An 18,497-nucleotide genomic window follows, 5' to 3' on the forward strand; every position below is an offset into this window, starting at 1 on the left:
AAAACCTGGTCAGAAAAAGAGACGGAGGTTAAAGGCAACATGTTTGGGGATGACCCTGAAAAGCTGCCCAAAACTTGCAGAAGCGATGTCAAAACACAAGTTCAAATTGTAATACAGCAAGTTAAATACTGAGCTCTATCATAGAATAATTGCCTGGAATGGAGTTTCATTCAGGGGGTTTCAATTATTCTGTGGGCGAGTCCAAGAACATAGGATCTATTTAACAGATGTAGGACAGGTTGAAAAATTAGTTATCAAAGAGTTTATTGTGCTTTAAACAAAGCAAATGTTGTATTCATAGTTTTTTACAAGATAATAAAGTACAAACCTGCGTATTCTGAAATAGATGTGAATTCAAAATTTGCATCTCAATTTTTAACATGTTTTCAACGTTGAAACTTTCTCAGCTTGAGACTTTTTCATATTCTCACATTGTAGCCTAAACAATGGGTTCCCAAACATATAAAATACATTTTCAAATTGGTTGGATTGTTTCCCCACTTAAAGTTTTAGTCTACTTGGCGGGTATTGGTTGATTAACAGACAGATTCACAGCTTTACAATAAACTAAAAACTTAAAGAGCAAAGATAGAGAAAAAACAACAAAGTGACCAAATGAAAAAAAACAATGGCTTAGAAAAAACAGTATGCATGATTTATATGTTCTTAAAAACTGTTAACCAAACAGCTATTGCAAGTCGGTATTCTACCAAGAGATGCAATAATCACTTCAAAGAGGAGAGTCTGCATACAGTGAATATGATGTTCCTCCAGGGATAGATAAAACGAAAATAGTTGAGAAAATTATTTGTCCTAAAAGGACTGAACATTCTGAGCTTGGATCTGCTGGTGGCTTACAATCATCAACAAGAAGTTGTTCCACGCTTGCCTCACTTTTCCCAATTTTGCCTTCAATGTTTAGAAGATGTTTAGGAGATACAGTTCATCCGATTCAAGTGGTAATGTTCTAAGAAATTGAGGAAATAAACAATAGGTCCTTGAACTTCACTAAAAAGTATGCTTTAGGCATCCTGGTGTGGAAATTACACAGTTTGGCCCTCAACAAATAAATATTTACATTTAACAGATTGTCTCTGTCCGAACATAAAAAGTATACTTCTGGTCCTCTCTAATCACGACCATAAATGTAAAAAATGTAGACACTGTTGATAATCCAATCTAATATAGATTGATGTTTAGTCATGTATCAGTCTCAAATGCCCAAATTGAGAATATCTCTTGGGAGTTTTGCGATAGCCGATGCATCTACAGAACGGAGAGGTCATGACAAGACTTGGATTTGAGCTTGAAAGCCATATTTTTGTTGTTTTTGGCAGCTATCTTGCCCCAGAACCTCCTTGCTTTCTTCGGAATGCTTTCTCTCCTTTTCTGGTGAGCCATCCTCTCCTCGTTCTTTTCTTTGCTATCCCTCCTTAAACGGACTTGTCGAACGATCCCTTCGAACAGTTCTTTCACATTGTGCTGGACCGCAGCAGATGTCTCAATGAACTTACAGTCAAACACAACTGCGCATGCTCTCCCTTCTACAAAATAAACAATAACAACCATGGGTCAGTCAAGGCTATTTTAAAAAAAATACTGCTAGATAAATTACAAAGTAACTTTGGAATTATACAAAAATGTCAAAGCTCTGATTACATAAAAGCCAACTGGTACAAACAATCATTAGACATTCATGGATAGAAAAGCACTTCCTGGCATTTGTAAGGAATCGTTGCAGATATTTTATCACTTTGGAGGCCAGAATACAGGAAAGAAGGCTCAGTGAGTTAAGTGTTTGTCACTGACATCCGATGTGCTCTGCACATTTTGACAGGGCCAACCAGGTTTTCCATCCCAGCAAGGTTGGGAAAGTAATTACAATGAAATTAGAAAATAGAGGACTCTGTGTTTGGCAGCACATACAAACAGCAGAGGTGTGATATGAATAAATAGGTACACAAATTAAATATCCATTACTGTTATTATTAGTAGTAATAATACCAAATAGAGTAGCAGTAGTGTTATTATTAATATGCCATTAACAGGGATGTGGAATTCCTACAGCTGATGCCCAGGACATGTTGTTTGAGGACATGGACAACAAGATCTCATGTTTACTTTGTCCTTGGGGCAAGTAGACCCAACCCCCTGCAGCACAAACCCTTAGGCTGCCAGTTTACAGTACCACATTATAGAGCACCAAAACAAATTGTTTGCAATTGAGATAATATTTGTGACCATATGTTTAAGCTGTTCAAACTTGTATTTATGGCTCATTAATGGAAAGCCTTTTTTATTAGGATCCGTGCTGTAAATAAATATTCTAAGGTCAGACTGCACTATTGACGGTAGGTCCAGTAAAAAAAAGTGTATACACGTTTGCACAGTGTAACAATAAGAGGCTATGTATACAACCCCCAAAATGTTCTTTGATTAAATGTGAATATTTGCAAAGCTTGAAAGCAAGATTGATGATCCTTTGCTTTCAAAATAAAATGTTCACAGAAAAATGCAACCAGGAACAAAATGTTTTGCTGAACTACTGTGAAATAGTAGGTACCATTTCTTTGAAGCATCATTTAATAAAAATGTATTGATGCATGCTAGTATTTCCCAAAACATATTCATAATGGAAAATCAGTGTACCCAGTTTCGACAAGATTATGGGAAACTTGAAAATAAAGGAGCGTTGGCAAAGTCAATAGGACCGACTGTGGTGGTCAGTTTTTTGGATTTGTCAATGTGTGTCTTGTTTTTTATACATGACTTTTGTAAAACTTTATATTGTTGTGGGAGCTGCCGAGCCCTCACCACTGTAACAAACACTGGCAAAAAGCAAAAATACTTTTGGTATCAAAAGCACACATTAACACAGTAGTTCTTGGCACTGAACAAAATTATTTTGTGTGCAGATGTGCTCCTTGTGAATGAGCAGATTGCTACCACTCACAGTGAAACCAGCCGATAGATGGATAGAGAGAGACAGAATTTTAATAAAAACAAAAGGTCTTGTTTAATGCCAGACCTAATTAGGGGCCCGGTTCTTAAAGAGTGATAAAAGTATACCCTTTGTATATGTCTTTGAATTAGTGCAGATTAACATATTTCATGAAGTAGCAGGTATTTACAGACTTAGACAGAAAATCATACTACCAGAAAATATTTGTGGGCTGTATTTTAGCACAAGCAAATATGCATGTGTAGATTTACTCATGTGAAAATCTATTGAGCGTGTACAAGTTCACTTTCCTTCCAAATACTTTTTTCTCCACTATGGAAGAAGCTTGACTTCTGCCCTTGTCAAGAGTAAATTTCCAAACATGCAAGTTAGTAGGTATGCACAGACTCAAAAGGGCATGCCAAACTTTGAACTTCTTTGCTTACCACTACCTTCAGCCCCAGAATGTAGGTGGCAAAGGTGGCAAAATAAGAAAACTGCTATTATTGAAGCCTTACTATAGTATTAGCCCTGGCATAATCTGAGATGTTATCGTTAATGAGATTGCTGCCTTAAATTGTCACTGTGCTACAGGACACCAAAAGGACAAGTAGATTATTTTACAGGAGAAGAAGATTTATGAAGCAACCTGTCCCATGAATAAGTAGATATTTTATTCAATTCCACACCTCTGTACTACATTTACATTATTTGGTTATTAAACATAATCAAAGTCCCAGTAATTGTAATTCACTGTTATCTCCACAATAAGTATCAACATCCCGCTAAAGGGCCATTATGGCCTGCTAAGTACCATAATGTGTTCAAAGATTCTTCTTTCAGGCATAAGGAATGTGTTTTCATTCAATCACAGGGCACAAATTTCACAGAGCCAGAGTGTTTCTGTGCATGTCTCCCATAGCTTTTGCCCACCTGTTACTGTTGTGTATTTTAACATTAGGTTATTTTCTAATAAATGCAATTATGTGTGTGTGTGTGTGTGTGTGTGTGTGTGTGTGTGTATGAATATTCAAAATACAAAACACATGAACGTGTTCAAATGCATGCATGCACACACTGACATATATACCTCCAACAAATACCCTGACACACGTACACTCACTCGCCAATTGAGGGAGCATATATTAGAGTAAATGTTCATCCATACTCTCTCACATGAACACTCATCTGATGAGGTAGCATAAACGCCTGAAAATAAGCACGGATGAGTGCATGTGTGAGCATGTGTCTCACTGTGGGAGTATTATCAGGGGACTGTGAGAGAATTATATCAGGGATCTAGGACAGCAGTGTTGGTCTGCCTCCGCTCAGTATCTGGCACAGTTGAAAGAGGGCCGGGTCTCCAGTTGTCAACGGACAGCCTGCATGGTCAAACAATGGTTGTTCATGCAAGCCATTTTGCGTTGACCCCAAATAAATACAAAAGAAATGAGGTATTAGCCCTCTGCATTTGTTCTGAGGCTTTTGAGCCAATCGATTTCCTCTCATAACAAATAGCAGGACTTTAATCAATTGAAAAGTTTTTTCTTGTACAAATTCAATGGGCATCTACATTTTGGTGTTCTAAAACATAGGTGGATGAAAATTCACCTAACTTTTAAAAAGCACCCAAAGAAGCTAAGCACTACGTGATAAGTTAGAGAACATTCTTATCAGTCATTTTTAAGTCTAAAAGATTGTGAAGGTCACAACAAATTGTCATGTCCCCTGATAAATCTGCATGAAATTCATCAAAATCATTTCTAGAATAATTAACACTTCCTTTGGGGCTGAATAGGATTTTGGCAATAAAAAAAAAAGGAAATCATTGAACTCATGCCTTATCCTTAACTAAAGAGGTATAAACCCTACCCTTTGCACACACAAATGTACACATACAAACACTTACACAGTGCAAACGAGTGCCTTCATGACAGACAGGAGATGTGCGGCAGAGAACACTCATGAGGTAAACGGATTACTCTGTTGATCAGATATACTCCACACTCTGCTAAATGATCTCCTCCCTGTTCTGGTGGGGTCAGTCCTCATGTTAAAAAAGATGATCTTGCTTTTCAATTGGTCCATGGCAGCTACCCATATTTCAGGCGCATTACCCATATGTTACCCATCTGTTCCTCTGTCATGGTTAGAGCAATTTCAGGATAAGACTGTGTTGTAAAAAGCAGGTATTTTAATCTTAATTATTTACAAATTACAAAAACAAATGTTATTAAAAGATTATAGCTGAAACAGTGTTATATTAGGACTTTGCAATTTAAACAAATACAGTTGTACTCACCTGACACTGATACTTCTCGGCATCGAACTAGGTCGCTTTTGTTGCCCACCAGTATGATGGGGATGTCTTCTGTCTGCCGGGCTCGGCGCAGCTGTATTCTGAGTTCAGAGGCTTTCTCAAAGCTTGCCTTATCAGTGATGGAATACACGATCAAATATGCATCTCCGACTTGCATGCAGTGATCCTGGATCCACTGGTCATCGCCCTGATGAAAAAGGTGCAGAAGATATTACCAGAGAAGAGTTACTATTTTATCAGATTAAGGAGTAAAATCACTGTTTCGAAGTATAACTGTTACAACAAGTGTGCCTAGTGGGATCAACGATTCTCTTGACAATACGGGAACGCTGGCTTTCGGAAAGACGATCTTTAAGTGACCACATGAAAGGTACCTGACCTCGTTTATGTAGACTAACACGATTTAACTGCAAGCATGAGGAGCCTGTCCACGAATCAGTGGAAGCTATAAGAAGAACCTACATGGGCAGAAAAGGCTCAAAAAGGACAGACACCAGTAACTCATGATAAAGATTGGCATGAACGAGACAGCTCAGACCAACCTGTGAGTTCAAGCTTGAGTGTGTACTGCAACAAGCCACATGTATACTCAGTGGCAGTAACTCCTGCAGAGTTTAATCTGTCTTTGGTCTTAATTAATTAGGACTCATATGGTGTCTGGGGTATTTGAACCAATCCGGTGTTGCCTTCTTACATCAACAATCAACTGTTTTGATGAAACTCGAGGAAAGAACTATTATATAGTTTGATACATTGTATCATTCAATAAACGTAAGACATGCAGTTTTATTTTGACAACAGAGGATCAGTAAGGAAACTGACATACATCACCTCAAGTAAAACAATGAGAAACGTTTTATAAAAAAAGAGACAGCCAGCTTAGCGGGCAGATGTAATAAAATATTATTCACTGTTAGTGTGATTAAAAAAATGTAGTACTGTTAGCTGGCATATGACCCTCCTCGGTGGTTGAGGTAAGTAAAAAGACATTTAAATGTGTGTTGCGTGCGTGCTTGCGGGTGAGAGTGTGCTCATGTAAAAGAGAGTGTGTGTACGAGTGAATGTGTGAGTAAAAGTAAAGATGAAATGGCGTGTGATGTCGCTTCCACTACCCCTGGCATTTTGGTGACTTGACGCCCCTGAGCACCATCAGGACAGAGCATAAATATTACAGTGTCCTCTACTAGTTTCCCTATCAGATGGAAATGATTATGAACAGGATACATTGCAGCCCACACAGCTTGGCCGGAGACGCTTTCGGATTCAGCCCGGAAGTGGATTTCTGGAGCAGGTAAAAAGCGGAGTATTAGCCGTGTGATTGTGTATGGAGACGGGGCCTGCAGCAGCAACTCTGTCCGCGTTTTGAAGCAGGTTCCAATAACTGGCCTTCGATTAATGGAAGAGGCAACACCAGAAAGGAGTCTCAGCTGCCAGTCCGTGGAGTGAACGTGGTGCCAAGTCACTCCTGGAAGATGGAGCATGAGTGCACCCCGCATCTGCAGTAAGGGGCGCACATGGCAGCTGTGCCCCAGGTCACTTTCTTTAATATGGCCCCTGGTTTCGGAGTTACACTGCTAGCGAAATGCACAGGTACCACCAATCAATTTTCACTTGCTTACAATCTAGGTTTCAATATTTATTGCCCTGTTTATTTTCAAACACGCAATACTTCACTCTGCAATTACCAATAAAAGAATCAAACTAACAAACAAATGGTTTCGGGGTGTTTATATGGATTTCGGTTTCCTCTAAATAAATTCTGCATGATGTTTATCTCCTATTCCGAAACACTGTTCGGCCAGGGACAACACAATGGGGCTGACTCAATTTTAACCGCTTTTAGAAGGTTATTTTCATAAGCGGAATCCTTTATATGATAGCAACATTGAAATTGAATTGATTCCTAATTGTCACATTCCTAATTTCGAATAATTCAGAGCCCTGTGCAATCCCCTGTTACTACGTGGTTTGGAATTATGAGTATGGGACACCTCCGAAAAGTATCCCAGGTACAAACTGGCATGTAAAACATGCCGATATATATCTGGAGAAAATACCTGACAAATACCAAGACATGCTGAATTTAGTGCAATGAATTCATATTCCACGGGAATCAGATTTTATGAATTATGAAAATGATCCCCAAAAATACGCTCCCTTCTCGTATGTACATAAAATTAGATGAAATTTAGTGCCTGACCACGAAAAGACCAGTATCACACTACATGGGTAGTAGGCGCAATATATATTGTCACGATGATGATGAAAATGTTTGATAACAGTGAAGAAAAAAGAAGGCTGAGGAGAAACACAGTTTTTCTTTGATCCGTTTCAATTTGTACATCAATGATGCTAATATATATATTATGGTCTCCAGGCAATGGCCAATCAAAAGGACAGCGTTCAATCTTCCTGTTGTGCAAATTGTGCCTGTGACAGGGCGCGTCTCAGCTTCAGGCTATTATACTCCATGGTCGATACTGACAAACGAGGCTCCCGTGCAGAGCGGTATGATGGTTCTGCAACACCACCTTTGCTAGAAAGCAGTAATATAATGTCAGGAGAAAGAAACTCATGAGTGGTTTGTGACTGGAAGAAGGAGTCAGTGGGCCCCAGGCAAAACCGAGGGCCCTTGTCCGCCTGTGGTTAACAGATAACGGGAGGTAGCCCCCGCCCCCCTCTTGTAAACAGACTTGCTTCAGTTTTGGCGAGTATAACATATTTTTATGAATGAGTGTATTTTCCCAGTGTTGTTTTAGGTAGAAGGTTACATGTAAAATAACTGTGTTCTGTGATTCGTTCTTGGTGTTTTGGAAGCAACATTTTTTTGCTCCTCATTTCAGCGTTTACAGTGACAATGACGTGTGAGTGGGTGAATCATCCAATCAGTCAGTCACTAAGTCAGTGTGCTTGTTAGTCAGTCAGTGAGCCAATCAGTTTCCCTGAGATCATACCTATCTTACACACTGCTGAGAGACTCGCTTGTTGGTATTGGTAAACGCTGCACAGAGCAAAAGTGACTGCTATTTATCGAACGGATAGGCTTAAAGTCGGGTTTAAAGTGTGGATTGTAGTTTAAGATTGCAGATTTCTAAAGAAAATTATAAAAGCTTCAGTAGGAATCGTGAAAAAAGAATGCGGCTGGCAGCCCAGAAGAGGCACGTGAATGGGCTGCCCTTATGAGGAAGGTCTAATTGGTCCATAATGGAGATTTCGATTTCCATGTGGTAGACAGGCATTGCAGCAGGCTGTATTGTTGCAGACACTGGACACCAGTGCAGAAAGGAGCTTGAATCAGAGATCTGCGCCCTTCTTGTAAGTCTAAAGGTCATTGAAAGATTCAGGATACTAGAAACTCCAGGAATAAGGAGTTATGGTAAGTAATTGATGAGAACGCCAAAATAGGGTTGTATTTCCTCAATAGGGGTAAAAAGTCTGACACCTTCATGAACCTACATGTTAGAGACGTATGGTGGCCCCTAAGAAAACCTAGATGACGGAGCAGTTTATCAGCAGCCGGCAGGATAGCCAAGAATGGGGGCGGTGGTGAAAAGCTGAACAGATGTCTGGATGAGGGTGCAGGGGGGTAATGGGGCTGTATTTCCCCGATTAGCCTCAGGGGGAACAAGATCTACCCAGTGTCCTAGTGGTGGTAGCTGGGTGATGGAACACCAGTTCCACACCAGCTGACAATCTTGTTTGTTTATTGGTGTCTTGAACATGGCCACCCAACGACCTGTGGTCAGTGTAGAACAAAATAACAAGACTAACTCAATCGGTTGCCATTGCTCGATAGTTGCGAGTCAGAGTATAGCACAAGAAATACGGACCTGCCAAGACATTTTAGCCTAAATATCGTGGACCAAAATATTGAAAACGTAAAACTATATGCATAAGTATGGATTTACTATTCTTAATTCCACATCTACATACCCTAAAGCTATACATGTAGTCAACGTACATATAAGTGGACCTGAGTATTATAAAACGTACACACCGTGTCAATATTTTGGTCTTCTATATTTAGGCTACGATATTTTTGTACACTGGTGTTTCGCACATGATATTCAGGTAGTGTACCTTGCTCGAGCAATATCGCTTGCAACACACACGTATACACTACACAAAATGCAAAGGGATACCTTATTTTCCCACATGTCGATCAGAATAATGGTGGCACTTTCTCCGTCTACTGTCAAGGTTCTTTCATAGGTGTTCTCTGGGAAGGAAATAGAGTTAAATAAATACTATGGTAATTCAATAACACAAAACACATGCAAACAGAGATCCAAGCACATCAATATCCATTTCAAGCAAAGCAGCCCGGTTTTACTAATCCCAACCCCGCCCTGCATTCATGGGGATATACCTGGGTGTTGTTCAGATTCTGACTCACTTCAATGGATTCCATAAAAGACACAACACGGAAAGTGACTAGAGAAAGTGAGAACCCTCCAGAACCGAATAAAGCAGCAGACAAACAGACTCCAGCTAGCCACGATCATGGAAAATAATTTTTTTCCTTCCACCAGTGATGTTTTGTGATTCACATTACTTTTGCTTAAAATATTTTGGCTGGATATCAGCTGCAACATTTGGCTTTGTTGGGGAAGGTTGGTAACTCTGCCAAGATTTAAATAGTTGCATAGACGTCAGGATATATCATTCTTCAACTTTCTAAAGTTCCGCGAGGGCACCTCGCAGAGGGAATTTTAACATGGTACTGGGACGCGTTCAGCAGGGTCCAGGCCTCCACAGACCTCTCACCCTACTGATCTTAACACCATGCATCCTCTGTGGGAGCACAACGCACAGACTTTTTTTGGTCATCTGATTTTTTCTCATGCTTCAGTGTGCAAAAAGCACTTTGTGATCATACTCTCCACACCCTGAATCGCAAAATTATATATTTCCGAAATCTGACAGTCAGAGATTTAGGTTTAGGACAGGACACTGGAGATTCAGAGTGGGAACTGTACAGAAGAAGTAGGTGGCATGTCTGTGGGTGACCAGATACCTCTGCCAGGTACATTGCCAGCCTGGAAACGTATGTCAATGTACTACAGTGACAGACAGAAGTACCCCCATGCTCATTATCAGACAGTAAATGGAAGAGCGGGGCAAGGGGTTTCTCTGTAGTGAAAAATCCTTTCCCTCTCTAGATTTTTTCAAAAAGTTATTTGTGCAAATTCACAACTTCGCATGATTTACTCAAGCAGATTTTACACTTTGTGGAAAATCTCCATGAGTACAATTTGCGATTTGATGGGCTCCTGGTTTCAATAGGAAGGCGTCAGCTTGCTTTTAATCAAGTGAGGACAGGGCTTGGAGCTCCTTATTCATTTTTAATACTATTGGCACAGTGTGTATAGCACCTACAAGTGCAACAACACCACCGCCTTGTTTTAAGTGATTCATCAGAATAGGAAAAGCAGCATAGTGCAACAACTTCTGGGCAAGTTTAGGGAGAGTGCCCTCCCACCCATTCTCCATGAAGGTTACTGGCCCCTTTATATCGTGTTTGTTTTGGCTGTTCCTACATTACCAATAGTATTTATTTAACATCAACAATGGAGATCCTGTTCCGCAGAGTAATAACATAGTGTTTCATACAGCACTTCTGATATTTTTAGACGCTGTAAATTGAGGTGTTTCTTATTCCAAAATTATTATCCTCATGATCTGCTGTCAACATCAGATGCCAGCGGCAAACTTTAACTCATTTAGGGGGTTCTTTAGACCTTACAGGTTCTCCGCCAGCCCATAGGTCAGCAGAGGCTCTGGTTTCTGCTCCTCTAGCGGAGAATCGCAACCACATTGAGAGATCCTTACCTGCCTGGCAGGGATCTCAATGCGTTCAGAACCTACGAAGGCAGAGCACTTTGATGCCCAGGAGCTACAGTGAACCCTTTAGGGTAGTTAAGCATTGTGTCAACCCCTTCCAAGACTCGCCTATTCAATGCTCAATTTACACAGCTGAAGACATCAATCTACTCTCCACAGGAAAAATACAGAACAATCAGAACCTACATCAACAATAACAAAGAGGGACTCATGCTCCCTTTAAACCCCACTGCTACATCCCAAATTGGACTTCCTTTGACCTCCTCTTGTGCACTGAACTAACATACTTACCTAAAAAGGCAACATTCTACCATCATCCATACCTAAATCCATGGTGATGCCCTCACGCCTCTTCTTAATATCATCAACACCTCCCTCAGTCAAGGAGTCTTCCCAGACACGCCCAAAATATGTAAAAAATATTTCCTTCTGAAAAAGCTTTCCATGGTCCCAGAAGATCATGGCAACTATTGCTCCATCACCCACCTGTCTGGATTTATTAAAATAATTGAGAAAGCAGTCTCCTTTCAATTACAAGATCAGATGAGCAATAATATCCTCTGACAAGTCTACTAATCCACCTTCAGACCTCTGGGCAGCAGGTAGCTACTACTATTTAACCTGTCGACAACACCCTCCTGATTGCCAACAACAATGACCCCTGTGTCTTGACCCTTCTACACTCTTTGACACAGCCAACTACCGAATACTAATCCACGTGCTGCAAACACACCTGGGCTTCTCCAACATGACCCAGCAATATTTTCTACATCACCAATAGCTAACAATTTGTCCAGATGCCAAAACACCACCCATCTCTTGTGAAGTGCCCTGTGTCCTATCCTGCCCTCCATTATCTCCATCCTCCACATCACACCCTTTGTGATTCTACTTGAAAACAACAGCATGATGGTCCATTAATATACGGATGACATAGAGCTCTACCCAAAAAACCCTGCCTCGATTTAATTCATAATTTCATGTCCACCACTAACATAAAACTCAACACAACCAAGACAGAATTCCTCCAGTTTACCAATTGTAACAATCAATCAGGAATTGAACTCTGCCTCACCAAAATGAGCATGTGCAGGTTTCTTACCCAGGGCACACAGAAAGCAAAATCATTTGGTTTCAATCTTGATACTGACCTCACTTTCAAAGAAGACACTTGCAACAAACCTATCTAACAAGGGAACATCTCTAGCACCTGAAGAAAGTGAATCTTTACCTTCCAGAAACTGACTTCTGAACAGTAATCCAATTCTTAGTCCTCTCACATCTAGATGTCATCAATGCCGTGCTCTTGCTTTCCGCATCATCTTCAAGATAAGTTACATCAAGTACAAGGCTAATAGAATCTGCATTACTCTATACCTTGTACAGGCAGATAGCTAATACCTTACAAAAGCCAAGATATCACTAGACTGGATGCAAAAAAGTTTTCAAAAATAAGAAGAAAAGCCACTTCCAAAAAGGAGATGAAGACCACAACATCTCCACTTGATAGGATTCACCATCCAGAAAAATTCTGCTTCAATATAAAAGATTCTGATTCACTACTCAAGAGATTGACTTTTGCTAACTGCTCTGTTGCTGGCTAGCTAGATTTTCTCTTTGCAAACACCTATGCTTATATAAGAGGTTGTAGCAAGGTGGAAATAACTAGCTGAGCACACGCTGGGTAAACATGGTTGGACCTCTCTTTGAAATGGTAAGGCACAGGGGAGAATGGGAAACGCAAGAAGGACTGGAAAAAAATGAACTTGTGAACATGTACTTTTGCTATATGTCCACAGGTGAAGCAATAGATTTCATATCAAAAGGTGCATGACAAAAGTGTAAGAAATACAGCAATATGTGCCAACACTGGAAATAGCAAACTACTGGTAGACAACAGAATGATGATTAATTCGATATGTTATCAGGATCAGTTATCGAAAAATCATAAAAATGTTTCTAGACCCGCAGGTCGAGTAGCTTGAATAATCTACTCGACCTAAGTGTAATGTACTTGACCCAGAAACGGTCTCAAATTGTGTGATCCTAAGCAAATATTGTATTTTACAGTCACATTTGTCTTTATTCTGACATATGAGTGCACCTTCAAATATGTGAGTTCAGTATTTCTGATGTCAAACAAATCCTCTTTTGTTTGATTAAATACACAAAACCTTTGATCCATGTATAATAAATCTAGCCAACATATAGGGTACACATGGTCCATGCATGACTTGCCTCTTAGTTTACTAATAGCTTTGCTGTCAGGCCAGGAGTGATTCTCAGTTTATGTTTAAACACTCACTTTTAATAAATATACTACTAAAGCATGAGGTGGTAGCGCACTGTCATTTACAGACAGTAAATTTCCAAGAAATGTCAAAAAACCTTCACACTAACTTGCAGCTTTACTGATAAAAGTATATAGTGTATTAACAATAATCTGTGAAAATTGGGTTTCAGAAAACATTTATCATTTGCACATCACCAAGTAAAGTGTTCTGACTTTTTTTTCCCATTCTTTTAAAATATTGTTTTCATCACACAGCAGTAGAAAGAATGGTCTTTCACAGCTACTGAAATATATTTTGAAATGTTTGTAAAGTTGACTTAGTTATACAAATGATATGTGTTAGGAAAAACGATATGGAAAGCCTTTCATTTCACATAGGTCAGAGAGCTCACCTTCCAAAATCCTGGAACTCTGCAATCTCAAGGAAAAGTATTTGCATTGCAAGAAGACAAAGTGACTTTTGACCCCTGTCTCTGAACACAGAGCAAATGTGATAAGAATTAAAGGCATCTTAATTGCTAATTCAGTTTCTAACTGAACAGAACACCTTTTCTTTGTCCATTCCCCAGAAGGGTCTAGCGGAATCTAAAAATAGCTTGACCTCTTAAAATTAAAACTGGCCATAGGGAGTGGAGTAGATTTTTGGAGCCCTGAGGATACATTGGGAGTTTATGGACCCATTGACAGCACCACTAAAACGTTGATCAAAAACAGAGATTGTTAATAGTTTTTATGTAGGCCTTAACTCATGCAAAAATTAATTCATGTGCTTAAAACAGATTGAAAGTATACTTGATGCTGCAGGACTGTAGCATTCACTGTACTATGTTTCACTAAGGGACGGTCACGAAGAACAAATCTAATAGAATTCCTTAACTAGGTGGCCGAAACCAGGAACAAGTAATAAAGGTTGTACTTTTTGAAGGTTGAAGAGATGTTGTTGTCATAATCAACATAAATGGCTTTAGTCTGGGTCCACATTATGGATGGGTTGCACCCTAGCCAGGCGATAGGCTACAAATTCTTGTAGACCAGTGAGATCTCTCAATGATCAGCACAAGGTTCTATGTTTTTTAATGCATGTATCAGCAACTCTGCTGATGTACTGAAGGGAACAGATCCCTCATTCTAGATAAAATTAAGATCTGCAGCTGAAATGATACCCCAAACTGGGAGAATAAGTAAGGATCAGTTTAAGAAAAGTCAACGTGTGTTCCGACTGATATTAAATAGAGCTCTGTTTAACTGCATTATGCCCCATTCTAGAGATCAAATTTTCAAAAGGATATATGGGTTAAAAGTAATCCAGCAGAAACAAATAGCCTCCACTTGATAGAATTCTCCATCCAGAAGAGCTGCCAAGAAGGTGCTGGACAGAGATCAGAAGTCTTACCAAGAGCAAGGATAGAATTGGGGAGTAAAAAGAGTGGGTTTTATTCAATGTAGGTACGGGGTTGGGTGCAGATGTTGACCTGATTTTCAGGATATCTACATATCGTAAATTCACATACATTGAAACTAAACAGAATACATTTACATAGTCAGTGAGAAAATCTACCACCTGGACCTACCAGTGGAGACTCTTGAACTAGAGTCCATGTTGCTGTACCAGGCAGGCAGCTGGGGAGCCTGGACAGGCCATGTGGTCATACTCTTGCATAAATTCCTATGTAAACTTGCACTTTGCATAGACATCTATATTGCAGCTGGAGCATGCTGCACATGGAGTATTGTAACTAGAACAAACGATGTGTGTAATCTTGTGGACGACAAAATAGAATTCAAAATGTGATGGATTAAATTTAGACTAGACTAAATACTTTTGCAGTTACAGTGACGGTAGTGTGGTAGAAATTACATGTGAAAGTAAGCAATACCACAAATAAAGTAATGCCAGAGATTATCCAGGGGGCCTGGGGAATCCCACGATTACACTCCAGTGCATGCATACCAGTCAGGGGGGTTCCTGGACGTCAGGTCTGTTGTCCCTTGAAAGCACACATCTCTGCTTTCACATCGAATTTGCTACGATTGTTGGGAAAATTCGGCTCCAGGAATACTAATAATGTAGGTTTTCTTAAAACACTAGCAAATTACACTTTTGGATAACAGCTGATTATACATCCAGAGCAGCACACAAGGGTCTGTCCCCTCGCAGAGGCTGTACAAAATCAGCATCTGTGATACAACACAAACGTTTGTACATGTGCCCTTTAGTGCCTCAAAGAACTTCATAGCACTTGATTATAATTCAGAAGAGAGGGCCAACTAGCTCTTGTAGAATAACAGTGTGTCATGGAAAGGGGAGGCCTCAAGTGACAAAGGTTTAAGTTCAGAGCTCTAATTGTGAGCTTTCGAAAACTGTATACATAGAATTAGACCTAAGCCCATCTCTGACAGGTACATTAAACATTTGTGTTCCGTCTTTGATACATACACTCCCTCGAAAAACTGATATCTCTGTATAAAGCCCTTGTGAAAAAAGGGCTGGCTGTAATCCCAATTCATAGTCTAAGGATACTAGGCATGGTAAACATATCTGTCTCTTCTCCTCATAAAGGAGGCTCATACTATCATCGCTTTCAAACTGAATATTCATTCCTCAGCCCAGGCCTTTGAGCTGTGCACCTAGGAGTACTTACCTGGAAACCTGACTCAGGTCTCAGGCTTCCCTGGCCAAAAATATTCTCCCCATGAAGAAAAGCTTCTTTTGAACAAACAAAATGAAAACAGGAATAACTGATTATCAAGCTTAGATTGATGAAGCATACAGTACATAGCATTACCAAACCAAAACAAATGCAAACACTATAACGGGCACAAAACAGGACTGCTAGAATGTGTCTTAACCTAAACATACTTGAGTATAACACAACACCTTTCTATCCCTCCTCGGGCTCCCAGTGAATTCAAGAACACAACTCAAGCGCCTGGGCACCATGTACAGGCTCATCTGGTGCAGATTTTGAGCTACTTATGTTGCTACCAATGACCTGCCGTCCAGGCCCATCCCTGCTATCGGCAAATCTAAAATTAAGTGCAAGAAACACAGAGCGAGAGAGAGAACACTGGCGGTACAAGGCCCTTCACTCTAGAGCAACCTGGACCAGGATAAGTCCAAACTAGCAAAAATACAAGAAAAAACTCCCCTGTAAGAACAACGCTTTGCCTGCTAGGATTTCATAATATGAGCACACCCCCACTCCCTTTTGTAGGAACCAGGCCTTGCTGATTAAACAGCTAATCTGCCTCCGAACAGTGTACCCTTGAACTAAATCCACCAATCATACCTTTTAGGTAAGAAATATCCTGGCCTTTCCATCAGGTAGTTTTTGGTCCGAAGCCAAATTCCAAGACTGATCTATGTGGAAGCTGTCCCGCTAACGCTGCCCAACCATTGCATGAACAAGTGCCAAGAAGTGGCTATGAAGCATTATATTAGTACCCTACAAAACCCTTAATCAATTAATAGTAGTGCGGAAGGTAATGAAACACTGGACTTGCCATTATGCTACAGACTCTTGATGAAAGCACGTGATGCTGTGTGGGGAAGCAAAGCCTTTAATTGTTAAAAAAAAAAAAAACAGCTACTGAATAGTGAAAGAGTTAGGAATTTGTGCCATGGATAAGTGAATTTAATTAAGGAGACACATCAAATAGATGTAATAGTTAAACACAGAAGACTTTTATTTGAAACAATTTATGACCTTAACCAGTGAGTAGAATCATATTATGGTCCTAATTACAAACTATACATCTTCTCCAAGGCAAAGATGTATCTACTAATTGGTGGTAAGGGCCGATGGAAGTACATTAGGGGGGCCGATGGAAGTACATTAGGGGGGCCGATGGAAGTACATTAGGGGCGCCGCTGGACCTCTGCAGGCACCTGCAGTGGCACTCCACCACAACCAAAGCCCAGATTCACAATATATTTGCATGGGCACTGTCAACACAATGAGCACAAAAGCATTCTGTGTCAAAAGTGATGCAAACACACCTCCAAAATTGCTTTACGGGACTCCAAACCCAGGCTCACCTCTTATTATCTATGCAGAAGAGGAGTAACAGGGCAGAAACAGTGCGAACACATACATTTTCACACAGGCCAGATATGCTAAAATATCATGACATGGCTTTGAGCAAAATCCTAACTTCATATGAAACCAGACACAAATAAAGGAAATGCAGAATAACATTTGATAGCCTTAGATATAAGATGTGCAATTTACATTAAATTACACACCTTATGCTGCTTACGTTTGGGCGGTCACCACTGCATTACAATTTGATGTTAAGGGTGCACCTGGAGTGCAAATCTCAGGCTAGACACTGCTGCCTACCCCATTACGCCATAGAGCAAAACTCAGGGGTATATTTACTAAAATGTCTTGCAATCCAGCAACCAGAGTTGATGTGCTGCATTGCATAAGGATGAGAGCAGGAAAGTGACACATCTACAGAGATATGCCACTGTCCTGCTCTCTCCCCAGTGCAGGTGCACAGTGAGGCTGCCTAGCGCTATGCACACACCTTTACACCATAGTACAAGTGTGTCTGCATCATTTCTAGCATAGGTTTTGTACTGGAAAGATACCTTGCCAGTACCAAAATACTATGCTTAGACTAACTTTTATATGTCTCCTACTTTGTATGTGTGCTGTACAGTGCAGCACATATGCAAAGTAGGAAAATATTGGAGAAATAAAAGCATTTCTCCTTGATAAAGTCAATGTTAAAACGCAGTTATTTTTATGCAGAACTTTGTTTTCATTTCTTAGTAGAAAGAATTTTGTGTTAAAAATTAGCATGGCTGCCTTTGGAATGCCAATGTACCACCCATGGAACACCCCCTCGATGGAATAATTACAACTCACTTTAATTTCATTATCATTGACATTTTCCATTACACGAAAAATGTTAAGCCAAAACTGATGATTTTACCACTCAAATTAAGATCAGCCCTGGCCTGTTCATAAAATGAATAAAACCCATACATAACAAGCTTCCACAATGTGCGGTAATATTTTGTCTGACACAGGCCATACAATTACACCGACAAGAATCATATAACTACTCATGAAATTGAAATGTATTTT

The 18,497-nt window shown here is 40.0% G+C and overlaps 1 protein-coding gene across 1 annotated transcript in view; it reads right to left on the minus strand.

Annotated features, from left to right (window-relative positions):
• Positions 1 to 247: 247 nt before the first annotated feature.
• GEM (GTP binding protein overexpressed in skeletal muscle) overlaps positions 248 to 18,497 on the minus strand; it is a 28,442-nt gene continuing 10,192 nt past the window's right edge. Inside the window, exons 3-5 of the mRNA XM_069220477.1 lie at positions 9,404 to 9,480; positions 5,244 to 5,448; positions 248 to 1,544 (exon numbers count right to left, since the gene is read on the minus strand). Coding sequence (XP_069076578.1) covers positions 1,267 to 1,544; positions 5,244 to 5,448; positions 9,404 to 9,480 — 560 coding nt within the window. The 3' untranslated portion in view covers positions 248 to 1,266. The remainder of the gene's footprint in view (positions 1,545 to 5,243; positions 5,449 to 9,403; positions 9,481 to 18,497) is intronic.

Source organism: Pleurodeles waltl, chromosome 2_2, assembly GCF_031143425.1.
Source record: "Pleurodeles waltl isolate 20211129_DDA chromosome 2_2, aPleWal1.hap1.20221129, whole genome shotgun sequence".
Classification (NCBI taxonomy): Eukaryota; Metazoa; Chordata; class Amphibia; order Caudata; family Salamandridae; genus Pleurodeles; species Pleurodeles waltl.